The sequence below is a fragment of the Brassica napus genome, chromosome C3 (genome assembly GCF_020379485.1).
Source record: "Brassica napus cultivar Da-Ae chromosome C3, Da-Ae, whole genome shotgun sequence".
NCBI lineage: Eukaryota > Viridiplantae > Streptophyta > Magnoliopsida > Brassicales > Brassicaceae > Brassica > Brassica napus.
The window spans coordinates 5,003,733-5,031,520 of record NC_063446.1 but is presented as its reverse complement, the minus strand read 5'-3'; the positions used below and the strand labels follow the sequence as shown (position 1 = coordinate 5,031,520).

The following is a 27,788-nucleotide window of genomic DNA, read 5'->3' as shown; positions in this document are numbered from 1 at the left end:
CCATCAGTCCATAAGATTCACAGATCTATTAGAGCTCAAAGTTGTCTTCTCTGAGATTGAGAACTAGTTGTGTTTGATTGGACATGTTCACGGGGTAAGTCTCCAGCGATCTACAGCAGATCAAAAGATGAAACCTTTAGCGAGTTGGAACATGAACTCAATGGTGGTGGTTGCGGCTGCGATGGTCGATATTTTTAAGTCAAGAAAATTGGTGAATTGATGAAAAATAGTATCCACATGAACTTGTGTCCACATTTATCCATCCACATCTTCCATGTCCACGATCTAGTCCACATTTTTCATTTTCTAAAGAAAACTTAGATGAATGATTTACCTATATTTACCTACATCTTAATTGAAAACTTTTGTCTATAAAATATTTTTTGGTTCAAATTAGAAACAAATAATAAATATGTGAATTGTTAAAGAAAATGTAAAAATAACTTTCTGTGCATGTTCATTTAAACTATCCATGACCACATTTTTACGTCCACATCTTTTATATCCATGCATTTTTATGTAATTATTAAAATATATAAAATATATATATGAAAATAGATTTTAAAATAAAGAAAAAAAATTACAATTTATTGTAACAATTATAATTGTTTTGTATATCTTAGTATTTGAGAAAAAAATCAATAAAAACATTAGATGAAGTAATAATAATAATATAATTAGAAAACTGCATAAACTCTACAAGTTGTAAAGTCAATTCAAAAATGAGTCAAGCTCCAACGGAACGAAACCCAATCTCATTTCCTTCAAAGGCATTTTTGTCAAACTAACTATTTGGACCCACTAAAAAGTGTGTCACATGTGATATGTGTCTTTTTGTTGTGTAAAAGAAAAACAAGATGTGTTCTAATATGTAATCAACTCTTTTTATTTTGATCCATAATTCATTTCCTTTTGACATAAAAAGTTTGAATATCTATAACTATTTTATATCATACATCAGGTTCGAAATTCTTCATATATATAGCTTAAAGGTATCGTTATGACTCTTTTTTTTAGCAGAAGCTTAAGATAATAGATTATCCAAATAAGATTCAGTCTTTGGAAATGAACAGCAATTATCACCCTTTACTATATCAATAGCAACATGTTCTCTCTTGTCCGATCACATCTATCTCGCCAGTACACGATGCCGAGACATGCTTCATAGGTTTGTTGTTGGTGAAGTAATGTGGACCCCCAAATACTTGTCTAGTACATTCTTAAAGGCCTGTATAACAAAAATTTATAGAATTTGATGATAAGTCTTTTCTGCATCAACTAAGTCTGATATACAAAAAAGTTCTCTCCTTTGATTTTACTATGGTTCACACTCGATACAGTGGGGAACATACCTGAAATGCAAAAGTCTCTTTCCTAGTTAAAATTATATCCATCGCAGCTGATTCATCATCGAAGGCACCATAAAATTCCCGATAGAACTGGCTCCTAGGAATTGGAAAAGGGGAAAAGGAAGTCAAATAACACGTTACTCTTAAGTTTCAAAGTATGGAAATAAAACACTAGAAGATTTGCTTTCAGAACAAACCTATCTTCTTCACCACTCTGTTGGTCAATCTCATCAAACTTCTGTGTTAGCACTTCCGCAGCAACAGGTGAGAGCATGTGGATTATTAACGCTTCTAAGGTTCTTGGGAAATAACGCTGAAGTGAGTTACATGATACGAGTACGTTAGTTCAAAGAACTTAAACTCCATGTAAAACAAAAAAAGGTTATCCATTTCGACCAAAATGATGAAGTGCGCTAGAAGCACTTGTTTTAAACTTACTGCCATTGCAAGGAGAACATCCCGAAGTTTAGATGCTTCTAGATTCCAAAGCATATGCGCAACACGATCATCTTCTAGAGAAGACAATGCATTCACCAGGATCTTGCTACTGTCCCTCTCTGGAGCTATGTCTGAAGAACTGGGTGATGTGTGCTGCAGTTCCCTACTTGTACCAACAGCATTAACGTGGTCATGGACTAAGGAAATAAGGTCATGAAGTGCGTGGGAAGCAGAAGGATCTAGATCATGCAGCGGTGTTTTCTCACGTAACGTGCTGATGCCTTTTTCAATGCTTTGATTGCTTGAGTTACCATCCCCACCTTCTGAAATGATTTCATCACCGGAAAAGTCAGGCAAGCCATTGAAGGCTTTCTTAGGATTTACACATCAGCGTCTTATTACCTGTCTGTCCAATTTTGCATTGGTCAAGATGCTCAGACGGTTGCTTTAAAAGAGTTGAAGAAGGCTTCGAAACTAACAGGCTCTGTCAATATCCAAGTGGCACAGTAAATAGAGAGTAGTAAACTTGGTAAAGGCAAGTAAAGGAGAGTAGACGAACCTACATTTTAAACTCAAAATCAGGATGAGTAAAGAAACTATCATAACTTCCAACAATATTTATTGATGAGACAGAATAACTTACACACCATTTCTCTGTCTATCAATCTAATTATATGACACAAGATGCAGGCACATGGAAAGAAAAAAGAATTCAAGTTAGGACACAAAACAAAACGGTAACGCAAAAAGATATTATTTATAAGAATTCAAGATTTATAATCAAACCTTCTTGTAATCCGGCGCAGATAATATGAATCCATATGTTCCGGCATGTTAGACATAATGTTTGATTGCCACCAAAAGTTGACAGCAATAGTCAGCTCATCACTATCCACCTGATGAAACCTGCATGAAGTAAGATGATACTTATGAAATAATCCATTAATCTTCTACTGAATGTTCTCACATCAAACTATGAGGCTTAGTAAATTCTTAAATCTTCAATACTTACAATTATATTACAAGGTACTTCTCCTAACCAAATAAGTGTCATTTTCACTAGAATGAAAGTAAGCTAGCTAACAAAAATACATTTCAAGCATCTTTGTTTGTGTCCAGAATTAAAACCTCAAGGACTCATGTGAATAAACATCTGGGTCAGAGGCTCCAGGCATATGAATACTACATAACATGAGCGATTACACAGCCACAGACTAAAAAAAGCCAATTCAGGCGGAGACACTTTAAAGATTTCTTTTGCATACGTTACTGGAGTTATTAAATATACAGACTAGCGGCTCGGCCAGAAAAAAACTACGTAACAGAGTCATGGTAGCTTCAAGTAATTAGGAAAACCACTTTGACTCATTTGATGCAGGATCTCTTAGAAGATATTTTAGCAATTTCAGCTAATTCTGAAACACAAAGCTATGTGCTACTAGGAGAGCTTTTCTGAGAAAAAAATGAGTGTACTCACCAACCTTCCGGAATGAATACTGCATCACCAGCGTTAAGAGTAACTTCCTGTGAAAATTGGAGGGAAAGCTCTGCTCTTGGATAATCAGATAAATTTGGATTGTCTAGACCGACCGAACTACATGAACAGGAAACGTAATATGCAATGAAAACTCTAGTAAAATAGACACTGGCATAAAAATCATTGATAAGTCTGCAACTGCTGCACGCAGAGGGTGCTTAGGGTATAACTACAAAACTATGTACGGAAAGGCCAAGATGATACCTATGATTTGAGGCTTCTCCATATATAGGCATCGGATAGAGCGAGGGACTAGCGGAAGGGGGCCACAAGACAACTGTTGATGATTTGAAGGTTGAAATTGATTTAGATGTAAGAAAACATACAACATATACTGTTAGATCAATGAATCTACCAGTAGTTTAGGATGAAACTTAAACTGACTTCAAACCACATGCCCTAATTGTCAGTGAAGTAATTTCATTTATACCTGGACCATACATTACCAATTTGATTCCTTGAGAAAGAGAAAATAATAACTCGAAGGAAAGGAATTGGCTAACCTTTTTTACAGCCTGATACTACGCATAAGAGGTTATGATGTGGATCATAGTGGGTACTTGATCGAGCTTGTGCAGAGTTCATCCAAAAGTTTATAGAAGACAGTGACTTGCCCCCTAAGAGTGAAGGCTGCATCCATACAATTTAGCGATTAGATGTTAAGAAAGTTCAAGTCAGCAGCTGCAGTACAAAACAAGAGATGAAACATACCGTCTGAAGGTCTTGTCTTAGAATCTTGAGCTGAACCTTCTCTTCTTTCTCATCATTCAGAATTGGAAACTGGACACAAAAAAACACATACATGTGCATGTTGTTCAATCAAAAAGGAAGCGAAGAGCAAACATATTCATAGACCACCCAAATCAACACTAACCTGTGCTAGGTATATTTGTCCAGGTGTAGTAGGATCCTGAGGCAAAGGAGGAGTTAGAGAAGCAGACTTTGCATCAACACCAGAACCTTTCTCTTTGCTTATCATATGCTGCTTGCAGAGTCTAATGAAATCAGAGAAAGGCATTGATACCTACAGGACAAACAAGAAACCAGAGACAATTAATTATAGCCTCAAATCAGCTGAAACCTGTTCACATCTATATCGAAATGGAGTTTTACTTACCCTCTCATGGCTTCTGATATCACCATTGAATATCGGAGCCGTCCTCGAAAGCATTGCCTCCACCTCAACTGAACCTGCACGCTCCTTCATACAATTCCAATCGACGCATAAGATTTTGCTGCAATCTTTGATAATCAATCGAGTGATTGTAAAAGAAAAACACACACACCTCGAGATAATCGAGGCCATTGCTGAATGGATTCCACTTAGAACATGCCTCCCAGTCACTAGCACATCCTCGGAAAACCTTCAGAAGATTAAGATCAAGAGACTCGGATTCAGCAGGAGGAGGAAGAAAGAGAAAAGTGTATTGAGGTGAAAAAAGTACCGCAGGGAAGTTCGTGAGCTCGAAGCCGGACTCGAAGTCTGCGGCGGAAGGAGCTCTCTCGAAGGTTTGAATCGTCGGAAACTCACATCCCGTCGACATATTCATCCCTATCGACGCTGGTGATCCGTCAAAACTCAAAACCATGTTTTTATTATTATCTAAGAGCTTTTGGCGTTTGCGTTTGGCGGTTACATACGACTTATCCAAAAGCTTATTAATTGGTTCACTTTTAACCGTTTACAGATGGGTTACGGTGTTAGCGTTTGACGTTTGCTGATGGCTGTAAAAATGTTTACTAGGTTCATTTGAATCCCAGCTGACTCAGCAAAAAAAACCAATCATCTCGAACCCAATCTGTAGTCAAACAAGAACAGACAACTATTATATTTGAGATTCAACACAAGAAGCAGATCCAAGTTGTTTGAATACATTTATCACTTAAAAACATGTTCTGGATACATTGTGTCTAGTCCCTTTGTATTTGTCCCCGGGATTGCCCAATCCCAAAAACAGCCATGGATGAACAGAAGAAGTGCAGTTGCAACGCCGTGGTAATCTACTTAGCATTACTCATGGATACATTTAGTAAAATCTTTAATATATATATATATTAAGAATTAGTTGATTATAAATAATTAGTAGTTTGTGTTTTAAAAAAATCAGTTAATAATTCATATGTATTTTTCTTTACCATACAATAGTTTGACTGTTTCCGTAAACAGCTAATTATGGAAAAAAATAAACACCAATATAATTACCACAAAACAAGTCAAACAAATCTACCCATTTTTTATGGATCGCCATGCAAGGCGAGCAACACTTCGATCTATAAATTAATCAATCTTAAAAGGAGCTTTTAACCATCAAACCAGTAAGTTTAAATTCAAAAGAATTAATCATAAACGTGTATATCATAAACAATATGTCGTCATCACAGTTCACTATCTTTTGCATCATTTTGATTGTTTTATCTCCTCTTCAAGAATGTATGCATTTATAATAGTTTTTATTTGTTCATCATCTATCTTTTTCACCATTGTAATTCCATCATCATATCCTCGATAATTGTTTTTCCTCCGAATGATATTGCTGTTACTTTTTTGTGTATATAGTTGTAGATGCAGCTAAAGGAACATGCGAGCAAAAAATATGCCCAAAACTCAAAACCAAAGATAAGACTTGCTTCTGTTGTCCCTCCACTAAGGGTTGCTCCGGGACCAGACAAAATTGCGAAGGTTGGTGTAAATAAATTATCTCGAGGAGCTGCATCAAGGATTTAAGAAAACCTGAATAATCATTTTATTTAATTCTTCCTAATATCTACTTTTGTTTTATGTGAATAAAGCATGCTCATCTAGAGTCCATCAAATACAATGCATGCCTATTGTATTTGTGTCCAGAGACTTTCGTATTCTATTCTATGCAATGCGCATCATTTAAACTTATTTTGTCTCCTTTTGTTTTAATTTGCTATTAATTTCTTAAATATTTCTTTTGGGTTAATATCTAACAATAAGTTTTTAAAATTCATAGTTTTTATGGTAAATGATATGTTTTTTTATCTATTTTCTTCTACACGGTATCACTAGCACTGTGAGCAAGAGAAAGAAGCTACCAAAAAGAAAATTTAGAGATTTTTATACCTTCCTCACTTTTCTTAATTACATTGATTTTTTTTTCTATCCAATCACATCGAAAACGGTAGTCCAACCGGAATTGAAGTTTCAAAAAGCAAAATATAGATAAAAATGGTAAATCTTATACCTTCTTTACTTTTCTTAATTACATTGATCCTTTTTCTACCCAATCACATCTAAAATCTTAGTCCAACTGGAATTACAATTTCAAAAGGCAAAATATAGATGAAATGGTAAATCTCATAACCTCCTTATTTTTCTTAATAAATTTAATCTAACCTTTATGACAACTTAGGAAAAACACTTTTATGACAAGTGTTATTTCCAATTTTTTTAATGATAAACCTTTGCCACAAAGTATGTAGTTTTCATATTTTTGCTCACCGTATAAAAACATAGAACGCTAATATATTTATTCCCATGTGAGAAATAAGATGATTGCCCTCAGTCTTCTTAGTACAAATAAAATTAACATTTTAAGGAAACAGTTATTTCTTTTGAAAGATTAAAATTAGATTTTTAAACATATTTTGTACTTTTACATGAACAAATTTAAGAGTTTATAGTTCGAAAAGAAGTTCCCAAAGATGGTGTATTGGGCTATTATGGCACATTGAGTTTGAAAATAAAATCCAGTAATTATAAGTTTTAAAAAATGGAGGGGAAAAAGTATGGTCTATCGTCGCTCAAAAAGTTTACCAAAAAGAAATATCAATATTGAATGTAATATATGAATTATTACTATATTCTAATAAGTTTGCCAAAAATATAAATGGACATTAAATAAAATTATCCATGTCATGTCTTTTAGAAGTCATGTCATCAATTTCAGTAATTATGTCATATTTGTTTTCTTAAATTGATCGTAGAGAGGACATGTGGTAAAATCACTTTGCAAATCTAGTCTAAAAAATTGATTATAGAGAGAACACGTGGCAAAATCGCTTCGCTAAGAGATCACATTATTATTGTCTATTTTTTCCCTTTGATTTAATAATGGGCTAACCCCGCGGCCCACAGCAGACACCACCTCATATCACGAATAGTTAAAAAAAATGGAAATAGAATATTAAAAACAAAAAAAATGGAAATAGAATATTAAAAACAAAAAAAATAATTATCTCTTCACAAATTCTCATCTCATCTCGTCCTCGCTTACTCTCTTTCTCTCCTTTCTCTCGACTCGCATCATCTGGGGAGAGAGATAGATAGCATTTCAACCCTAGTTTTTTCCCGCCGCCGCCCACCATGGCTTCCGATCAGCTTCAGCAACAAGCGCAGCTCGCGATGGTCCTCGGCTCCGATACGGCGCCGTTCGAGACTCTCATCTCCCACCTCATGTCCTCTTCCAACGAGCAACGCTCCTCCGCCGAGGCTCTCTTCAATCTCGCCAAGCAGACCAGTCCCGACACCCTCGCCTTGAAGCTCGCTCACCTTCTCCAGCTCTCTCCTCACCCCGAAGCTCGCGCCATGGCCGCCGTCCTCCTCCGTAAGCTTCTCACGCGCGACGACGCTTACCTGTGGCCGCGACTCTCTCTCCCCACTCAATCCTCACTCAAATCCTCGATGCTGTCTTGTATCCAGCGCGAGGAGGCGAAATCGATCTCCAAGAAGATTTGCGATACGGTCTCCGAGCTCGCCTCGGGGATCCTCCCGGATAACGGATGGCCGGAGCTGCTTCCGTTCGTTTTCCAGTGCGTGTCGTCGGATTCGTCGAAATTGCAGGAATCGGCGTTTCTGATCGTGGCGCAGTTGTCGCAGTACGTTGGGGAGACTTTGACTCCTCACATCAAGCATCTGCACGGCGTGTTTCTCCAGTGCTTGACTAGCGAATCCGCTAGCTCAGACGTCAAAATCGCCGCTCTCAACGCGGTGATTAGTTTCGTTCAGTGTTTATCGAACTCTAATGAGCGTGATAGGTTCCAAGACGTTTTACCTGCGATGATTAGGACGTTGACTGAGTCTCTTAATAACGGGAACGAAGCAACGGCTCAGGAGGCGCTAGAGCTTTTGATCGAATTGGCTGGGACTGAGCCACGTTTCCTTAGACGGCAGCTTCTTGATATAGTTGGCTCGATGCTTCAGATCGCAGAGGCTGAGTCCCTCGAGGAGAGCACGCGACATCTCGCGGTTGAGTTTTTGGTAACTTTGGCTGAGGCGCGTGAGCGTGCCCCGGGGATGGTTAGGAAGCTACCTCAGTTTATTGACAGGTTGTTTGCGGTTCTTATGAAGATGCTTGAGGATGTTGAGGACGATCCTGCTTGGTATAGTGCTGAGACTGAGGACGAGGATGCTGGTGAGACGAGTAACTACAGCATGGGTCAGGAGTGTTTGGATCGGTTAGCAATTGCCTTGGGAGGGAACACCATTGTTCCGGTTGCGTATCAGCAGTTTTCTGCTTACTTGGTTGCCTCTGAGTGGCAGAAGCACCACGCTTCTTTGATTGCGCTTGCTCAGATTGCTGAAGGTTGCTCAAAGGTAATTTCTTTGTGATGGCAACTGTATGGTTTGTTGCTTTTGCTTTTAGTTGGATATTAAATCGTGATTGTTTCTTTCATGATTTATTTGGCGAGGACTTGCAAAGGATTTACATTTTGATCTTGAATATAATGTAGGTGATGATAAAAAATCTACAGCAAGTGGTGTCCATGGTTTTGAGCCAATTTCAAAGTCCTCATCCTCGCGTAAGGTGGGCAGCCATAAATGCCATTGGACAATTGTCTACAGATTTGGGTCCTGATTTGCAAAACCAACATCATCAGAGAGTGCTCCCTGCGCTTGCTGCTGCTATGGATGATCTCCAGAATCCACGAGTGCAGGTTAGTTTTCCGTTAACTCTGTATATTTGTTAATATAATCTTCTGACGCTTTCTAAAGCAGTATCTTGCGACCTCATTTAGGCTCATGCTGCTTCAGCAGTGCTAAATTTCAGTGAGAATTGTACACCTGAAATATTGGCACCTTATTTAGATGGAATAGTGAGCAAGTTACTGGTGCTACTACAAGTAAGTGTATTGTGCAATTTTGTTTCTTTAAATAACTAACTAAAAAGAGTGCCCTCTATTATTAACTTTGGTTTATAACGCTGTTTCTGACAGAATGGAAAACAAATGGTGCAAGAAGGAGCTTTAACAGCTCTTGCTTCAGTTGCTGATTCATCACAGGTATATGTGAAGAAGTTATGTTACATCTATTGTTTTCCTTGCATGCAACTCTTGATCTGACATACTCTGAATTTGCAGGAACACTTCCAAAAGTACTATGATGTTGTCATGCCTTACCTCAAAACTATCTTGATGAACGCAACTGACAAGTCTAAGCGGATGCTTCGTGCCAAATCCATGGAATGCATCAGTCTTGTTGGAATGGCAGTTGGAAAGGACAAATTTAAGGAGGATGCTAGACAGGTGTGCTTAATGCATGAGTCAATTATTTTCAAAATTGATGCTATATGTTGTAATCTTATTTTTGTGCTACAGATGACTATCTCAAGCTTTCTATTTGATTTTCATCTGTCGAATGAAAATATTTTTCATGTCTATTCCAGGTCATGGAAGTTCTTATGTCATTGCAAGCGACTGAAATGGAGGCAGATGATCCAATAACGAGCTATATGTTACAGGTAAATTCTGTTTAAAACATGCTAGGCCACTTGGCCGATATGTCATTTGTAAACTTATATATGTAAATTCACTTTCTTATATTTACCTTACATTTTCTTAGGCATGGGCTAGGCTTTGCAAGTGTCTAGGCCAAGATTTTCTCCCATACATGGATGTTGTGATGCCTCCTTTGCTTCAGTCAGCTCAACTTAAACCAGATGTAACAATTACATCTGCTGATTCAGAAAATGAAGCAGAGGATTCTGATGATGAAAGGTTTTCTACTATTCTTTACACTTCATCTGATTGTTCTGATGCCTCTGTACCTGCTTTATTAGTTCGTATTCCTTTGCATGAAAACTACTTCAATCTTTTTAAAAATGGCATGAGTAATCTCTGTATGTTGTTGAAGCTGCAGCTGCAGCTTCCGCTGAATTGTTTCTTATTTTTTGCCATGAGATATTTATTATTCTGAGATTCTGTTCCTTTGTGACATAGCATGTTTTAATTGTTTTATATAACAAATAACTTCCTTCTATTTCTTGTCAAAATAGTTTTGTTGTTCCATTTTTTACTCTTACCTAAGGTTGCGATAATATGTGATAAATGTAATTTACGTATGGATTTGACGTGGTAGATTTGTACCAATTCGATTTCTTTATGCAGCATGGAGACCATTATCCTGGGAGACAAACGAATAGGAATCAAAACAAGTGTCCTAGAAGAAAAAGCCACAGCTTGTAACATGCTTTGTTGCTATGCTGATGAGTTAAAAGAAGGGTTTTTTCCCTGGATTGATCAGGTTTGTATGTTTGGTCGGCTCTATATTTTTGTCACTATCCTCTGCTGTTTTTGGGACTGGATAGACTGAATTAGTATATTGTAGGTTGCACTTACACTGGTTCCTTTGCTGAAATTCTATTTTCACGAAGAAGTTAGAAGAGCAGCTGTGTCAGGTACATCAGTAAATATATTGTCCATAATCCAATCTGTGGATCCATAAATGACAAGTTTCTAAATTGGATATTTTTTCTTTTCTAGCCATGCCGGAACTAATGCGCTCAGCTAAGCTGGCGATAGAGAAAGGAGAAGCTCAAGGGCGCGATCTATCCTATTTAAAGCAGCTTTCTGACTATATAATTCCAAACATGCTAGAAGCGTTGCATAAAGTTAGTGTGTATTGTGTTCATTTTTTCTTTCTATTTTCCCTTCCGGCTTTGATCCAATATATGATGATTGGATTTTATGTAGGAACCTGATACAGAGATCTGTGTGAGTATGTTGGAAGCTATCAATGAATGCTTGCAGGTAACCTTTCAATAGAATAAGAATTTATGTTAAACAATCCTATTATAAATTGGCCGCGTCAAGTCACTCCAACATTTCCATTTGACAATACTGCACTCTCTTTGGTAGGCTAAATGGTTTAGCTAATAATGGCCATCTATGTGATTGCTTGTATTGGGAAGCCTGTAGACCAATGATCGTGTGTTTCCCCTTACTTTATTACTTGTTTAATCCTTCTGAGCATAGAGTATCGAGAATGAAGAGTTATGTTGCCTTGACAGCTGGCCTTATTTTCAAGCTTTGTTTAGGTTTAGGGTATGAGATAGAGAGCTTTGAGCAAATCTTTTTTTATGTATCTCGTAGAGTAAATCGTAGCATTGCGTTGGAAAAATGGCACCTATAACCTGTCAATGTATTTCAGATCTCCGGAAATCTATTGGACGAAGGGGAAATTAGATCCATAGTTGACGAGTTAAAGCAAGTTATGACAGCAAGCTCTAGCAGGAAGCGAGAAAGGGGAGAGAGAGCTAATGCTGAAGACTTTGACGCTGAAGAGGGGGAGCTTATTAAAGAGGAAAATGAGCAAGAGGAAGAAATTTTTGATCAGGTTAGCTTTCTGTGATTAACCATTGTCAAATGCAAGTGTAATGAAGTTTGCTATCTTCAACGCTCGTATTCATACTTGATATATTGTCTGCACATAGGTCGGTGAAATATTGGGAACACTGGTTAAGACATTCAAGGCCTCGTTTCTCCCTTTCTTCGATGAGTTATCCTCTTACTTAACTCCTATGTGGGTAAGTTACCGTCATCACTCAAATCTTATTTTTCGGTTCTGTGATACCAAGTGGAGCTTTAGCACTCTGGTTCGGGTGAATAGAGTTTCTAAATATGTGGCTTTGGGGATGGCGCTGATGCAATATTAGTTCTAGTCTGCCTTGGTTTTTTGTTTTGATATAGATGTGTGTTTTTGTTGAGTTCAGGGAAGGGATAAAACCGCTGAAGAGAGAAGGATTGCGATATGCATTTTTGATGATGTTGCAGAGCAATGCCGTGATGCTGCCTTCAAGTAAAGGATATGCATTCACTGAATCTTTGTACACTGCGCATTTTCAGTATTCAGTGTTCTTATGTACTTTTTCGGATATTTGTTTGGCAGATATTACGATACTTATCTTCCATTCGTACTGGAAGCTTGCAATGACGAGAGCCCAGAAGTTCGACAGGTATATCCTACATTTTGTTATCTGGTGTTTCTGAATCTGTATACTAATTGATATGACCTCTTGTTTGTTTCAGGCTGCCGTTTATGGGCTTGGTGTGTGTGCTGAGTTTGGCGGATCTGTATTCAAGCCTCTTGTTGGAGGTAAAGTATACCTTTTGCCCAGTTGTAGGTCTTTAGGGGTTGTTTAATCCATGCTTTACAGATAAGTAGTAACACATGTTTTTGTTTCAACAGAGGCTCTGTCAAGATTAAATGTTGTGATACAGCAGCCAAATGCTCGGCAATCTGAAAATGCCATGGCATATGACAATGCTGTATCCGCTGTGGGAAAGATCTGCCTATTTCACCGTGACAGTATCGATTCTTCTCAGGTATAGCTTAAGATAGTTATCGCCATCTGGTTGCTTTGCACGAATACATGTGGGTTACTTTTGTTGATCTTTAAGTTTTACTTTGTTTTTGGGTTTCTTAGGTACTTCCTGCGTGGTTGAACTGTTTGCCTTTAAGTAATGATGTTATTGAAGCCAAAGTGGTTCATGATCAGCTCTGTTCAATGGTTGAGAGGTAACCAATGTGTTTAGATTTTAATTTTTACTGGGCGCTAGCTATTTTTTTTTTTGCATTCCTTGTGACCGACTGTCTAAAACGGCTGATTGATGTTAAACTTGCAGGCAAGATGTGGACCTTTTAGGCCCCAATAACCAGTATCTTCCTAAAATTATAACAGTTTTCGCTGAGGTTTGTTTGTTAATTACGCTTCTCATAGACAACATTTTTGATTTTTGCATTGTTGAACTGATAAAAAGTATCAATGTGTGTGTAAATCATGGCTGGCCAGGTGCTTACAGGGAAAGATGTGGTGACACAAGAGACGGCAGGTCGTATGGTTAATATACTAAGGCAACTTCAGCAAACACTGCCGCCATCGGCATTGGGCTCAATATGGTCAACACTGAAACCCGAACAGCAACACGCTCTCCAATCCATGCTTTCATCCTAAACGCACACCAATCTGTTCATTTACAGTGTCTTGTGAGCTTTATTTTTCCACCACAAAGCGTCGTCAGTTTTGCATTCATGTGTTTACATTATTTTTGGGTTTGCATTATTCACCATTTGTTGTTGGGAGGGATGAAGAATGGGTCTAGTCCTTCATAAGTTATGAAATGAAATTTCTATCGCTATGGTAGGAAAGTGTATATTAGAAGGGAAGGAAAGTTTGTGAAATTGGTAAGCGTCAGTTGGGAATTTGGTTGGGTTGTGACTCCCTGAAAAGACAGGTTCGATGTTGGCTTTATGTTTGGGAGAAAGATGAAGTTTTTGTTCTTTTTTTTTGTATTAAAGTGAGAATTTTGAAGTAAATCATTCTTTACACATATTGCTATTGTTGATTTGTGATCTTTTGATTAGCTCTTTTTTTCTTCCTCTCTAAATTAAGACTATAATTTATTATTTCGAGAAATTATTCGTACTAAATAACTACATCTACATTTAACCCTGCAATATTATTTAAACAAAAAGATTACTGTCAATTCTTTAATCAAAAGTTTAAATAGAGGTTACGACAACATGGTGGTTTAGTGCTTTGTTTATATTAAGAAGTTAGCAAATGGTGCGCACGTAATTAATACATGGAACCCACACAACAGAAAACTCGGGAGTCATTCTACTATATCATTATAAAATTGTATTCGTAGCATCATTAAAATAACAGAACTAGTAGTCTTCGGGAAGACGAGGCACCCACTAACACTTACCTCGAAACATACGAGCACATATAAACCTATTAATACTTATATATCTCCGTCTATGGACAACAACCATACCGAAAAAATGGAGCATCATCAAACAACTCAAAAGCAGAAAATAAAGAGGAAGAGCAAAGGCACCAATAAGACCAAGTTCGTTGGTGTCAGACAAAGGCCTTCAGGGAAATGGGTGGCAGAGATCAAAGACACCACTCAAAAGATACGTATGTGGCTCGGAACCTTTGAGACCGCAGAAGAAGCTGCTCGAGCCTACGACGAAGCTGCCTGTCTCCTACGTGGCTCCAACACTCGCACCAATTTCGCAAACCATTTCCCAAACAACTCACAACTGTCTTTGAAGATCAGAAACCTCCTTCACCAGAAGCAGAGCCTGAAACATCAACAACAACAACAACAAAACAAACCAGCCTCTTCTTTTGTAGAACACAACATCAATTACACTTTGCCTGCTACTTGTCCCACCGCCAACACCACTACCACACTGATGCCGCTCAATAACGTGTACCGCCCTGATTTATCAGCCATATTACAACCAGAAGCCGACAGTGTCCAGCTTCCTTACTCTTGGCCACTTGTCTCTGAACTCAACCATCAGGTTCCTTTGGCTAATTACAGAGTGGAAGAAGCACATGGACATCTCAACGATCATAACACAACCGATCAACATTCTGGTCTAGCTGACATCGAAAGACAGATATCTGCATCTCTATATGCAATGAATGGAGCTACCACTTACTACGACAACATGCATTCAGAGTATCCAATATTCGATCCGACCGATCCCATTTGGGATCTCCCTTCACTCTCTCAGCTCTTCTGCCCTACATGATCACATCTAACATTCTCTTTTCAATTCATGCAAGTGTGGACCCATGAATGTAAAAGTAGAACACATCTCTACAGAGTCCTATTGTAACTAAAGAAAAAAATGGACGATTAAGAAGATGACAAAGATTGATAATGAACTCTGGAACACTCAATGGTCACTTTACCAATGAACTGAACCAAAATAAACACAAGACGGTGGAGAATGTGCAACGTAAATTGTACAGGATTAAAAAAAAAGAAACATGTAATCAACAAGAATCACAAGTAGAAACATAAATTTTGAAAAAAACTTTTTGGTTGCACATCATTCAGAGAAGAAAGTGTCAGTAGTCTTCACCTTCATCTTCTTCATCATCTCCACCTTCAGCACCCACTTCCTCATAATCTTTCTCCAGTGCGGCCAAGTCCTCACGTGCCTCAGAGAACTCACCTTCCTCCATTCCTTCACCGACGTACCAGTGCACAAACGCCCTCTTGGCATACATCAGATCAAACTTGTGGTCGATCCTTGAGAACACCTCTGCAACTGCTGTGTTGTTGCTGATCATGCACACTGCTCTCTGGACCTTAGCGAGGTCACCTCCAGGAACAACCGTTGGAGGTTGGTAGTTGATTCCACACTTGAACCCTGTTGGGCACCTACAAAACAAAACCAAAGCAATTGTGTTTACATGAAGCAAAGGAAAGCAATAGCAACTAGTTCCAGTTTGTAGATCATACCAGTCAACAAACTGAACAGTCCTCTTTGTCTTAATAGTACCAACAGCAGCATTAACATCTTTAGGAACAACATCTCCACGGTACATCAAACAACACGCCATGTATTTCCCATGCCTCGGGTCACACTTAGCCATCATGCTAGCTGGCTCAAACACAGCATTAGTGATCTCAGGGACTGATAGCTGCTCATGGTAAGCCTTTGCAGCTGAGATGACCGGAGCATAAGAAGACAGCATGAAATGGATACGAGGATAGGGAACAAGGTTGGTCTGGAACTCAGTGATATCCACATTGATAGCTCCATCAAACCTCAGCGATGTTGTGAGGGACGATATGATCTGAGATATCAACCTGTTCAGGTTCGTGTAGGTTGGCCTCTCGATATCTAGTGATCTCCGGCAAATATCATAGATGGCTTCGTTATCCAAGAGGACAGCAACATCGGTGTGTTCAAGCAGGGAATGAGTTGAGAGAACACTGTTGTAAGGCTCAACAACAGCAGTAGAGACCTGAAGATCAAAAAGGCAATATGCATCAAAACCAAATTAAAGAACCGTTCAAATATAATTACTAATTAGTTTAAGTACCTGAGGAGAAGGGTAAATGGTGAATCCAAGTTTAGACTTCTTTCCGTAATCTACAGACAAACGTTCAAGCAACAGAGACCCCAAGCCTGAACCAGTTCCGCCACCAACAGCATTAAACACCAAAAAACCTTGCAAGCCAGTACAGTTATCCGCAAGCTTCCTCACACGGTCAAGACACAAGTCCACAATCTCCTTCCCAACTGCAATTACACAAAATATTAAAGGACCATTTTGCAAAATTCCAAGAAAATTAAAACAACACAGAAAAAAAAAATTCCTCTTTCTCACCAGTGTAATGGCCTCTGGCGAAGTTGTTAGCAGCGTCTTCTTTACCAGAGATAAGCTGCTCTGGATGGAAAAGCTGACGGTACGTTCCGGTACGTACCTCGTCGATAACGGTAGGCTCGAGATCAACGAAGATAGCTCTAGGGACATGCTTTCCAGCGCCAGTCTCGCTGAAGAACGTGTTGAACGCATCGTGTGCTACACCAACCGTAGTATCACTGCAAAGGAACATGCTATTAGATTCATCTCTCAAACCTCGACTAAAATGGTTATAAAAATCGGTTTAGGCTGTGCTCAAACGCCAATATAATGATTTTCTAGATTTTTCTAAAAAATTAGTGTAAGCAGTAACTAATGCTTGTTTCGGCGCTAATTAAATTGCGCAATACTTTTAAAAATATGAAGTTTTAGTTTTCCGTATTTTTATTTTTTTTTATTTTCGATAACTTTCCGACATCAATTTCTAATTAGTTACCGATTTTGACCCAACAGTTTTTAGTCTAATTAACAAAACAATTGTTCTCAGAATCGTGTAACAGCGCCTAGTTTCGCTTATGCAAAGTTCAATTATTATAAAAAAGGTTCAGTTATTATTTTTTATTTTTTTGGTAAAATGTAAAGTTTAATTACTAAAACAGTTGTTCTAAAAGTAGGTGTTTAGAAAGCGCCTAGCTCTCGTTAATCTTCTATATAACGTCTAGTTACGGCCTAGCGATTTATTGAAGATTAGGTTATATATATATATATATATTACCTGGGCATCATGCCATCGGGCTGGATGCCATGTTCGAGGCAGTAAAGCTCCCAGCAGGAGTTTCCGACTTGAATCCCAGCTTGACCAATATGAATGCTAATGATCTCCCTCATCTTCTTCGCTTCGCAGAAGAAACCTTAATCCTTACGATCGTCTTCTTCTTCGGAGGAGGAGGAAGGGAGATGGAGGGAGAAATGAGATCTTCTTTTCTTTTCTTTTCTTTTTTCTTTCATTATTATTATTGGGTGGAGACTATTTATGATAATTGGTTGGGGTCCGCCAAAATTTGTGACAGCCTGAGATTAGACAAAACACATGAGATTCGATCTGGATCTTAGATCTGGCCCGGTTTGTTATTTTTATCCGGTTTTCTATATTTTCCGGATTTTGGACTTCTCGTAAGGGTCGAAAAATAGTTTTAACCGAAACAAATTGATGTTTTCGGTTTAGAAATTTAAATATGGTTAGCTAGTTTAACTTTTGGAGTATATATTATTGTGCAAGTGTCAAACCGGAAATTACGATCCTGTAAGATTGTGATTGTCTTTAATGTTTTTTTCCTATATTAAGTAACTTGAATATCGTGAGCTGAAAAAAAGTAACTTGAATATATTCATTCTTAACGTGTCTTTCAAAAACTGAAATAAATGTTTTCATGTTTTTATTTGGGTTGAGTGGGGCGGCTAAGATACGGTTGATTTGCTGACTTGATCGTTTGGGTGAAGGACATTAATGACTCCTAAATTAGGAAATATATGAATTGATCAGATTATAGTAAGTACGAGTAATTATATCTAGTTTCTCAGCAAAATTGGAAAATTGATAGTTAACCGGTTTGGTTCAGTGGACTGATTTAATAGTTCAGTGGCTGTTTCGGGTTCAAGGTGTCAAGTAGATTCAATTATTGTTTGGACAGTTGTTTGGATATAGAGGATCATAACAAACGATTACAACTTACAAGATCCATTGAATCCGCATAAACAAATTTTCACCAACTTCCGAACAATTCATCAGTGATAAGAAAAGTGACTGTAATAAACCTAAGTTCCATCATTGGCATAAAAGCATAAATATAAAATAGAACATAGATGTATATTCTAATATGAACCTAATAACCTTATGGGTTTGAGGATCTGATTGCTAGCGATGTTTGTTCTTGTGCTGGCTAGCATGTGTCCTAGTGTCCATGTGCTTGTTGAGCTAGCTATTTGTTATTCTCTTTTACTTCTTAGTCATGTGGGCGTTGAATGTATATATGTAAATTGTTAAATGTTGAACATAATCTAAAACTCAAGATATATAACTAAGACAATGTCCAAATGCATAGCCAAGTAATAACCAATATTATGTGCTCCTACCTAATGTTATGTGCGCCTAGCTAATCAGGACCATATTTCATATTTAAGAAAGAGTTAGTACTGGTTATCTCCCATGCGCAAACAAGATGAAGAAGACACTAGGACCATAACTCCATACATGAATTGCATGTAAACTAAAATATTGGGTTCCTGATGTAAGCAAATCTAAAACAATCTTATTCTAATAAAAGCAAATCTTAAACAAGCTTATTCTAAGTTTCTAACTATATAATGACCTAATATAAGGAAAAAGAGAGAGATAAATTGGAATAGCTCTATTGTGCATGGAAGGTGAAAGAGAAAAACTAAACGATGACCACTAAGATCAAATGTTTTCTTAGCTTGAACAAATATCAAAAAAGGAAAGAGGATAGTTGCACAACTCTGTTATCTTACATTGATGGTGTAACACATAAATGAATATTTGCTAAATGAATCGATTACATGCTCTAATATCCCACACTTGCATTGTTTCATTCTGTTGGTTTAGGCAGACTCTACCCCCATATCATTGGATGCCTAGCTAAAGCATGAAATTTTTAAAAACATATAAAACCTGACTATATTATAAAATTTGGATGCCTTTAATTAAAATTTGACGCGTAAAGCAGATGTTTCGTGAGCTTTAGTCCAAGATCAACCCTGGGTTTAGAGCACTTGTGTCAAGTTCCGTAATAGTTGATCTCAGACTCTCGGTGTCCGTAGTATACCAATCCGACTAAGAGGTGAAGTGATTTTAGTAGATATATATAGCTCTCGTAATTGTGGGATACCTTTAGTTATTTTATGCTTGGACAGCTCCTGGTTGTAAATATCTCTTTCATTTGAAAAATTATCAACATTTCAATCATGCTTAATCATGTACATATGAATCATTGTTCTACAATCCAGTCACACATCAAATGGAGCCGAATGGTTTGCTCAAGGTAATCCAAGTCCTCTATGGCAATAAATATTAGTACTAATCTGACATTCTCACACAACGCATCAACACAAAACTTCAGTATCCAAAGAATACTTCACTTTATGAAGTTGTCTCCGTTGAGGTTCAAATGCGCCCCCAAAATAAACAAATTCAGTATCAAATTCAGTATCCATTTCATAATACTTGATGTTTTGTATGCACAAACGTTAAAAATTATATATACTTGATTTTAAAGATACAATTTTAAAATCAGTTAACCAATTATAAAAACTATAAAATCTAATTAGTTGAACAGTTTTCAATAAAGTTAAAATAAATTTTAAAATCTCAAAGTTCATGTAAACTGAAACAAAATAAACCTTCTAAAACATCATCTATATTGAAACGAAGATAATATTACTTATCTCAAAATACTACTTTTCCTTGGTTGAAAATTTCTAAAAACAACAACGACAAACCTATTAACTTTCTCGAGTGATTTGCAAGTTGCTAGTTTTTAACTTCATTATTAAAATATAATTAGATTTGTGTTACTTAGTACAAAGAATATTTCATTTCATTTAGTTTATAAATAAATCCCTTGCAGGCTTTCAAAAACATAAGATCCGTTTTGCAAATCGGGGTTCCACCATGCCAGCCCAGCCACAGTAAAAATACTATTCCATGAACTGTATCGTGGGGGCAAATATTGTGGCCTACCTACACGAACCTAAACAGGTTGATATCTCAGATCATATGATCCCTGACAACGTCGTTGAGGTTTAATGGAGCCATCAATCGTCTTACGCAGCTACGCTACAGTCATCTCAGCTGCAAAGGCTTACCATAAGCAGCTATGGGCCGATACAGAAACATATTTAATAGGGGGTACAAAAAATTTTCATTGTATTTTATTTTTGAGTTGGGGTCACTAATATACATTTTATAGTATTTGTTAAAGAAAATTAAAAAGTTAGTTGGGGGCATGTGCCCCCGTACCATATACTCTCCGTCCGCCACTGGCTATCAGTCCCTGAGATCACTAATGATGTGTTTGAGCCAGCAAGTATGATGGCTAAGTGTGACCCAAGGCACGGGAATACATGGCGTGTTGTTTGATGTACCGTGGAGATGTTGTTCCTAAAGATGTTAATGCTGCTGTTGGTACTATCAAGACTAAAATAACTGTTCAGTTTGTTGACTGGTATGATCTACAAACTGGAACTAGTTGCTACTGTTTTCTTTACCTTCATGTTGGTTTCGTAAACACATTGGTTTTGTTCTGTAGGTTCCCAACAGGGTTCAAATGTGGAATCAACTACCAACCTCCAATGGTTGTTCCTGGAGGTGACCTCGCTAAGGTTTTCTTAAGATTCTTGTTGACTAAATGTTAGTCTCGATCCTGTACAACCTTCGTTGATGTGTTCATGTACAGGGTTCATGTGTGCTTATTATATACATGGGAACATATACCAAGTTCCAGTGGTTTTACTATTTTATTTAATCTTATTTATCTCTAGTTGCAGCAACACCCAGCCACAAAGCGTCAAGTGCTTTTTATTCATTGGGCCTCGATATTATCAATCTGGAACAGAATCTTCAACTCTACTGGTCCACTAGCTACTACTGCATGAAAAAAATGCCAAAATAATAAATAAATTGAATTTAACAAAATGCTAGATTCAGATCTCAAACGATAGATAATATCCACACAAAAATGTTTGGTACGGTTTAGTTCAGTTAAGTCACTGTTTAATATATAAAACGCATTTATGCTTTCACAAATCTCCAAAATAGCACATTTCTAAGTTTATATCACAAAATAACACTCAATAACTAAAATGACCAAAATAGCACATTTTTAAATTTATCCTTTGAAAATTTTAATTTTTTTTATTTTTCAAAATTTGAAATCTTATCCCAAAACTTCATTTCTCAGCTCTAAACCCTAAACCCTAAATCCTAAATCCTAAATACTAAACCCTAAACCCTAAACCCTAAACTCTAAAGTCTAAACGCTAAACTCTAAACCCTAAACCCTAAATCCTAAACCCCACCCTTTAACTTAGTGCTATTTTTGTGAATTTTGAACTTTAGTTCTACTTTGGGAACAATTTAGCAGTATTTTTGTCTTTTTCTCTTTATGCTTTCGCTTTACTTCTTCGTTTCTTTCTCCACCACCACCAAGTGAATCTCTCCGCCTCTCTACGGAATCTCTTCGTCTCGCTGCGTTCGAGAGTTCCGTACGATTCCCAACAAGAAAGGGAAGAGATGGCGGAGGAGAAGAAAGTAGCTCCGATTGGTATCTGGACTGCCGTGAAGCCCTTCGTCAATGGCGGTGCCTCTGGTATGCTCGCCACTTGCGTTATCCAGCCTATTGACATGATCAAGGTACTGTGTGTCAAATGTTTCCATCGATCAAGCGTATTCATGTAGAATCTCGTCGTTATAAGTTAGAGTTCTTGCTTGTGATTTTGTTTTTATAATCGAGAATCGTATCTGTTTGAGCTGCTGCTATTGACATGTTTCGATGAATTACGCTATTAGGTGCATCACAATGTACAATCTTTGGATGATGTGAATCTAATGAAGTGATACATTTGTTTTTGGTGAAGGTGAGGATTCAACTAGGTCAGGGATCTGCAGCTAGTGTGACCACCACCATGTTGAAGAATGAAGGTATTGGTGCCTTCTACAAGGTATATATTACCTTTTTTCTTTATTGATTTTCATTAGATCTATCTAAATGCATTTACTTATCTTGAATATGTATGTATCTATGTAGGATATTATCTATTAATGTTCTTATGTTGATGCACATGAAAAGTTTGTGGTTGATCTGTAATGTTGTATATGATGATGATCTTCTACTCTGTTAATTACACCATTAAGTTTACGCCATTTCTGCTATGACGATGTCTCCTGAGCTTGTTTGACTTGAATTTTAATTAGATCTAACTTGTTGAGGCAAGCAACTTACACCACAGCTCGTCTTGGATCATTCAAGTAAGTTAAAATCATTTGTGGATTACCTTGATCCCATCCAGATGAATATTCTTTATCATCACCTTTATTGTACTAATCAAGTAGTGTGTTCTTATGAATATATCAGGATGCTGACTGCGAAAGCAAGCGAGGCTAACGATGGGAAGCCACTACCGCTGTATCAAAAAGCTCTATGTGGTCTGACAGCTGGTGCTATCGGTGCCTGCGTTGGTAGTCCAGCCGATTTAGCGCTTATCAGAATGCAAGCTGATAACACTTTGCCGTTAGCTCAGCGCAGGAACTACACCAATGCCTTCCACGCGCTTTTACCGTATTAGCGCTGATGAAAGGTTGTGGGCCAACTGTGGTCAGAGCAATGGCTTTGAACACGGGGATGCTTGCGTCTTATGATCAAAGTGCTGAGTATATGAGAGATAATCTTGGTCTTGGGGAGACATCCACAGTCGTAGGTAAGCTTCTCTTCCCACAGAATCTTCTTGTAAATTTACATTTACAACAGCTACTGATGATTACAGGAGTGTGTTGTCATACATAACACAGTTGTGTGTTTAACTTCATCAAATCTGTTAAAGAAGTAGACTAGAGAAAATACTTAGTGAGATGAGTTTCTAAATATCTCGACCATGCTCAAATTGATCCGAATGCATTCTCCTCGCTCTCTTTTGACCCCTGAGCTCTATTGGAAAATAATTTTTCTGCTCAACTCTCTAAACTAAGTTAAAATAGTTCTGCACTAAGTCTTAAACAAGGTCTTATCAGTTTTGTCTTGTGGTCATGTATTCCCAGGTAAATAGATCTCTCTGAGTTTGATGGTTGTGTTATATTGTTGTGTCCCTTTGGCAGGAGCAAGTGCTGTTTTGGGATTCTGCGCTGCGGCTTGCAGTCTTCCATTTGACTTTGTGAAAACTCAGATCCAGAAAATGCAACCCGACGCTCAGGGTAAATATCCATAACACTGGTTCGCAGGACTGTGCGATGCAAACCTTGAAATCAGGAGGACCTTTGAAATTCTACACAGGCTTTCCGGTATACTGCGTCAGGATCGCCCCTCACGTCATGGTATGTTATAGTAGCTGTCATTTTTACCTTTTTTTTCGCAATGATATTCTAAGAATCACATCAGGTGAGATGGTTGATAATGGTGTTTTCTTTTTGGCAGGTGACATGGATCTTCCTGAACCAGATTACAAAGTTCCAAAAGAACATTGGGATGTGATCTTCAAGCAAACCTTATGAAGTGCGCGGTGAAAATATGATGAGAAGAATTCATTTGCTTTTTAATCATATACATGATTAGATGCATTAAAGCATATTATTGGAGGTAAACTTTAAATTTTTGAAAGTGTTTTAAGATTTATAACTATAAATTTATTAATAAAGCATCAAAGGAATTTTTAATATATTTTGAAACTGTAAATCAGCTTGGTTGATAAATTTGAAAGGCTGAGATGGTGTGGGAAAGACGAATGTTGAAAGACAAGCTTGTTTCTACATTCATTAAATGTTAATTGCAAGGTTCCTTGGGAGTAATAAACATTTGAATCAGCAGACAAGCACTCTCTGCCCCCAAAACCCTGCCGACAATACCTGTAGCTTGTAGGGAACGAAACATTGCCTATTTTGCAACAACTTCTTTGTGAGCTTTGAATGATAAAATCACATTCCAAGCCAATGCCACTACGTTTGAAGCAAGCACCTGCAGTTCAGAGACATTCAGACAGTGAATGGCTAACCCTAAAAATGATATGATGTAGAGAGCTAATAGTTTCATTCCATTGTAATTCGTATCAAGCTCATAATGCGAAAAAGTGCTTTGTCTATACTTTTCTTGCTGGGATATGATATGATGGGGTCAAAAGATTATGCCAAGTGGAGGATTAAGACATTAATGAGAGAAACAGAGTATGGTCGTTATGCTTGAAGCATATCTCTCTATCTTTCATCGAATTTTATTTTCTTCCCCACTACCATTTCATGTTGCAACCGAGTTTAGTAATCAAACCTGAAAGTTTTGTGGAACAAATCTGAAGTTAAGAAACTGAAATGGTATCCATAGCTGCCAATTTGCTACCACTGCACCAGTCCACTCCTACACAGCCACAAATTAGTGGACTCAATTAGAATACCAAAAAAAAAAGATACCATGCAATAAACATTCTCGTGGAAGATTAATTAAGATTGATTAGCTGTAATCCAACCTGCTTCAGCTTCGGTATGACATGTGATGGTTTTCCTTCAAGTGTCACAACAGCTGATAAGAAAACTCCAACAAAAATAGGAGCAAAAACAAACTGCCAAAATAAAAAAGATTGGTGTTTACACAAAGCAAGCAAAAGAGCAAATTAAATGTTAGTCGCAAAACAGGAGTATTTGCTATACCTGGTCCAGTAAAAGCCTCAGAACTGCGCCTGATAATCCGGAAGCTGTCACCACTTTGCTCAAATACAAATACCTAATGAAGTTGCAAATGTCAGAGAGCAAGTGGAAAATAGGCACAAGTAATAATATATCAACGGATGCATGAGTCTCTTCAAATGAACAAACTACTTAGCAGAAAAGTAATATAATATAGCTTTGACGGTTAAGGAAAACAATACAACACACAGAAAGCTAACATATATATGCATAAACTATCAGATGACTAGATTGTAAAAAATGTTTTGCATCAAAACTCTCTGAGGATGTACTAAGGGTAAGAGGTCCACGGAAAAAAAATACCAGAAATGCAATGCTGGACCGACTAGTCCTAATCCCAATATGGTAAACGTGAGTGTCCTCTTCTTGTCCAGAGATGAGGTTCTATTGATTGTAAGCTGAAAACCAAGTGGAACAAGACATAAGCAATCTTGCCTTTTACAACAAGAGGTTACATATGAGTAACTACTGAGAAACAAGCAGACCAATAAGAGAGTTACCTGACAGATCAAATCACCAATGAGTGTCAAAATTGCTGATGTCACAGCTTTGGTCAAAACAGGATAATTTGAGAGAAGAGCCAAGTACCTGAAGCACCACCAGAAAAAATCATAAGCCAAACCGTAACACAAAGTGAATTCATCTGTTTAACTCAAAAGCAAGGAAACATAATAAGATAGAGCTCAATGAATATAATCCAACGTCTGTGAATCGAATTTGCGTTTGAAAGAAACAATCTTTACACAAAGAAGTATATTAATATAAGAGGAGATAAAAAATATTTACCATGACAGAAATGACCACTTGTTTCCGTTTCCGCCACTGCCTTCATCACCTCCACCGCCTGAACTATCACCACCACCACCACCTGAACCTGAACCACCAATTCCGCCGGAGTCACCTAAACTTCCACCTGAGATCGAATAGACCCGACCCAGATGTCCAAACACGGTACCAGAACGCCCAGACCAATTGACACGACCACCACAATTTAGTTTGTGCCCAAACGAAAGAGCCCTGCTTGAACCAGCTTCAGTAAGAGTCCTCCTTCGGTTGAAGTACGATGTGTTATTACCGGAAAACCCGAGAGAGTTGAACGGGAGTGGTGTTTTCCGGGTGAGAGTGGCGGGGCTAAGCATCGTGGTTGCTTCTTGTCTGATACTTTTAACTGAACGGTGACTGTCGTACTTTGGGATATGATTCGTCTTGGCAAAACATGAAAACAAGATTCTGCTGATGTTTTGGGCTTTAATAATGGGCTTTTGTACTGTATCAGGCTTCTTTAAGAGGAAATGGCCGGAACAGTTAAACACCCTACTCGGGCCTTGAACAAGATCTAAAGCTGAGTTAATCAGCAAATGTTTTATCATACCATTACGTTAAATGATCATGCAGAGCTTCAATTAATTGGTTCTGTCCTCTATAGCATTACCAATTTCTGGATGTCGGCTTATAGATTGCCAAATCAGTGTATCCAAGAAATAAATAGTATATGTGCAGCCTTTCTTTGGCCTTTCTTTGGTCTGGTCCGGTTCTCTCTACACAAAAAGCTAAGGTAGCTTGGGTTGATGTGTGTATGCCAAAAGATGAAGGTGAACTGGGCTTAAAAAACCTAACTGAGATGAACAAAGTATCTTCTTTGAAGCTAATCTGGTGCATTTTATCCGCAAGATCTTCATTATGGGTTAAGTGGATCGGAAATATCTCATTAGGAAAGGTTCTTTCTGGAGTTTTAAGGAAGAGCAATTTAGGCTCTTGCATGTGGAAGAAGCTGTTGAAGCTTCGACCTTTGGTTATGCAGATGTTACAAAAGGAAATAAATAGTGGATCTACTACTTCCTTTTGGTATGAGAAATGGCCGGCGCTGGGTCAACTGATTGAGTTAACAGGAGAAAGAGGTTGTATGGATCTTGGAATTCCTATAAATTCTACAGTGGAGAATGCAGTTCAGTTGTATAGAGGAAGAAGACATCGAGTTCATAATCTTCAGCTGATTGGACAAGAGATTATAGCTCTAAAGAATCACGGTCTCAATCAGCAGGAAGATATATGTCTTTGGAAGAGGGAGAATGGAGATTTCAAATCAGAGTTTTCAACTTCTCAAACTTGGAACCTCACAAGACATAAGTTGCAGAAGGTTTCGTGGTACAAAGGAGTATTGTTTTCTGAAGCCACACCGAGATTCTCTTTCTTTGCTTGGTTGGCGATTCTAAACAGATTAGCAACAGGAGATAGGATGATCAGATGGAATCCGCAAGCAATTTCCACTTGTGGGCTATGCAATCTGACAACGGAAACCAGAGATCACTTGTTTTTTGAATGTTGCTACTCTAAAGAAGTGTGGATTGGAACCATTAAGAATCTGGCAGGGTCTGGTAGTATTTATCGATGCAGATTATAGAGAATGGTTTGCAGGGACGAGGTCTAATTTTTCTATTGAGGTATTGTTTTCAAGCAGTGATCTATGCACTTTGGTATGAGAGGAACAAACGCAGGGTAGGAAAAGCGTCTCAGCCAGCGGTTTGCCTAATTACCAAATTAGACAAGCTAGTTCGAAACAGAATCACCTCTGTAAGAAGTAGAGTGGGTGGGAAGCATGAGAAGACAATGGAGATTTGGTTTGGAAGAATCTAAGGAAGTCT

General features: G+C 37.8%; 5 protein-coding genes and 1 pseudogene across 9 annotated transcripts; 3 read left to right on the top strand and 3 right to left on the bottom strand.

Moving 5' to 3' along the window:
- Positions 1 to 957: 957 nt before the first annotated feature.
- Positions 958 to 4,972, bottom strand: LOC106386742. 3 transcript variants are annotated; one of them, XM_013826552.3, is made up of 15 exons: positions 4,770 to 4,972; positions 4,611 to 4,688; positions 4,442 to 4,525; positions 4,199 to 4,348; positions 4,036 to 4,104; positions 3,828 to 3,954; positions 3,529 to 3,601; positions 3,265 to 3,381; positions 2,574 to 2,693; positions 2,435 to 2,453; positions 2,190 to 2,271; positions 1,788 to 2,110; positions 1,547 to 1,662; positions 1,353 to 1,446; positions 958 to 1,228 (listed from the first exon to the last, which is right to left on the bottom strand). In XM_013826552.3, exons 1-15 carry the CDS (start codon positions 4,911 to 4,913, stop codon positions 1,163 to 1,165), a joined length of 1,662 nt encoding a protein of 553 aa, XP_013682006.3. In that variant the 5' UTR covers positions 4,914 to 4,972; the 3' UTR covers positions 958 to 1,162. The 3 variants fall into 3 exon arrangements, with proteins under 3 accessions (XP_013682006.3, XP_048608055.1, XP_048608056.1); XM_048752098.1 differs by having other exon boundaries at positions 1,788 to 2,107; XM_048752099.1 differs by having other exon boundaries at positions 4,442 to 4,515; positions 4,770 to 4,871.
- A 2,554-nt stretch (positions 4,973 to 7,526) lies between these two features.
- LOC106386743 (importin-5) lies at positions 7,527 to 13,920 on the top strand. Its single transcript, XM_013826554.3, has 20 exons — positions 7,527 to 8,884; positions 9,022 to 9,225; positions 9,307 to 9,411; positions 9,505 to 9,570; positions 9,649 to 9,813; positions 9,954 to 10,028; positions 10,130 to 10,284; positions 10,675 to 10,810; positions 10,895 to 10,964; positions 11,050 to 11,177; positions 11,260 to 11,316; positions 11,717 to 11,902; positions 12,000 to 12,092; positions 12,279 to 12,364; positions 12,455 to 12,521; positions 12,595 to 12,661; positions 12,755 to 12,891; positions 12,993 to 13,084; positions 13,192 to 13,258; positions 13,359 to 13,920. The coding sequence occupies exons 1-20, from the start codon at positions 7,655 to 7,657 to the stop codon at positions 13,518 to 13,520; spliced, it is 3,348 nt and encodes a 1,115-aa protein (XP_013682008.2). The 5' UTR covers positions 7,527 to 7,654; the 3' UTR covers positions 13,521 to 13,920.
- A 136-nt stretch (positions 13,921 to 14,056) lies between these two features.
- LOC106386745 (ethylene-responsive transcription factor RAP2-11-like) lies at positions 14,057 to 15,269 on the top strand. Its single transcript, XM_013826556.3, has one exon. It carries the CDS (start codon positions 14,330 to 14,332, stop codon positions 15,116 to 15,118), a length of 789 nt encoding a protein of 262 aa, XP_013682010.2. The 5' UTR covers positions 14,057 to 14,329; the 3' UTR covers positions 15,119 to 15,269.
- On the bottom strand, positions 15,231 to 17,712 carry LOC106386744 (tubulin alpha-5 chain). The gene is made up of 5 exons (XM_013826555.3): positions 17,464 to 17,712; positions 16,713 to 16,927; positions 16,425 to 16,624; positions 15,838 to 16,346; positions 15,231 to 15,756 (listed from the first exon to the last, which is right to left on the bottom strand). Exons 1-5 carry the CDS (start codon positions 17,574 to 17,576, stop codon positions 15,441 to 15,443), a joined length of 1,353 nt encoding a protein of 450 aa, XP_013682009.1. The 5' UTR covers positions 17,577 to 17,712; the 3' UTR covers positions 15,231 to 15,440.
- Positions 17,713 to 21,950: 4,238 nt separating this feature from the next.
- Positions 21,951 to 24,551, top strand: LOC106386746 (annotated as a pseudogene).
- On the bottom strand, positions 24,199 to 26,359 carry LOC106386747 (protein sym-1-like). 3 transcript variants are annotated; one of them, XM_013826557.3, is made up of 7 exons: positions 25,933 to 26,359; positions 25,647 to 25,734; positions 25,450 to 25,544; positions 25,111 to 25,183; positions 24,930 to 25,022; positions 24,734 to 24,820; positions 24,199 to 24,427 (listed from the first exon to the last, which is right to left on the bottom strand). In XM_013826557.3, exons 1-7 carry the CDS (start codon positions 26,283 to 26,285, stop codon positions 24,347 to 24,349), a joined length of 870 nt encoding a protein of 289 aa, XP_013682011.2. In that variant the 5' UTR covers positions 26,286 to 26,359; the 3' UTR covers positions 24,199 to 24,346. The 3 variants fall into 3 exon arrangements, with proteins under 3 accessions (XP_013682011.2, XP_013682012.2, XP_013682013.2); XM_013826558.3 differs by having other exon boundaries at positions 25,948 to 26,356; XM_013826559.3 differs by having other exon boundaries at positions 25,951 to 26,355.
- Positions 26,360 to 27,788: the final 1,429 nt, after the last annotated feature.

Bases quoted from the DNA above. Each gene is read 5' to 3' on its own strand.
- LOC106386742 (XM_013826552.3), bottom strand. From the start codon at position 4,913: ATGGTTTTGAGTTTTGACGGATCACCAGCGTCGATAGGGATGAATATG. The intron at 3,602-3,827 runs GTTAGCCAATTC...AATCATCAACAG, and splicing joins AGTATCAGGCTGTAAAAAAG to TTGTCTTGTGGCCCCCTTCC. The intron at 2,694-3,264 runs GTGAGTACACTC...TACTTCATGCAG, and splicing joins GTATTCATTCCGGAAGGTTG to GTTTCATCAGGTGGATAGTG.
- LOC106386743 (XM_013826554.3), top strand. From the start codon at position 7,655: ATGGCTTCCGATCAGCTTCAGCAACAAGCGCAGCTCGCGATGGTCCTC. The intron at 9,412-9,504 runs GTAAGTGTATTG...TGTTTCTGACAG, and splicing joins AGTTACTGGTGCTACTACAA to AATGGAAAACAAATGGTGCA. The intron at 12,093-12,278 runs GTAAGTTACCGT...TGTTGAGTTCAG, and splicing joins CTTACTTAACTCCTATGTGG to GGAAGGGATAAAACCGCTGA.
- LOC106386745 (XM_013826556.3), top strand. From the start codon at position 14,330: ATGGACAACAACCATACCGAAAAAATGGAGCATCATCAAACAACTCAA.
- LOC106386744 (XM_013826555.3), bottom strand. From the start codon at position 17,576: ATGAGGGAGATCATTAGCATTCATATTGGTCAAGCTGGGATTCAAGTC. The intron at 16,347-16,424 runs GTACTTAAACTA...TTTGATCTTCAG, and splicing joins CCATTTACCCTTCTCCTCAG to GTCTCTACTGCTGTTGTTGA. The intron at 15,757-15,837 runs GTATGATCTACA...TTTGTTTTGTAG, and splicing joins ACTGTTCAGTTTGTTGACTG to GTGCCCAACAGGGTTCAAGT.
- LOC106386747 (XM_013826557.3), bottom strand. From the start codon at position 26,285: ATGCTTAGCCCCGCCACTCTCACCCGGAAAACACCACTCCCGTTCAAC. The intron at 25,023-25,110 runs GTATAGCAAATA...TTATTTTGGCAG, and splicing joins TGAGGCTTTTACTGGACCAG to TTTGTTTTTGCTCCTATTTT. The intron at 24,428-24,733 runs GTTTGATTACTA...TCTGAACTGCAG, and splicing joins TTGTTCCACAAAACTTTCAG to GTGCTTGCTTCAAACGTAGT.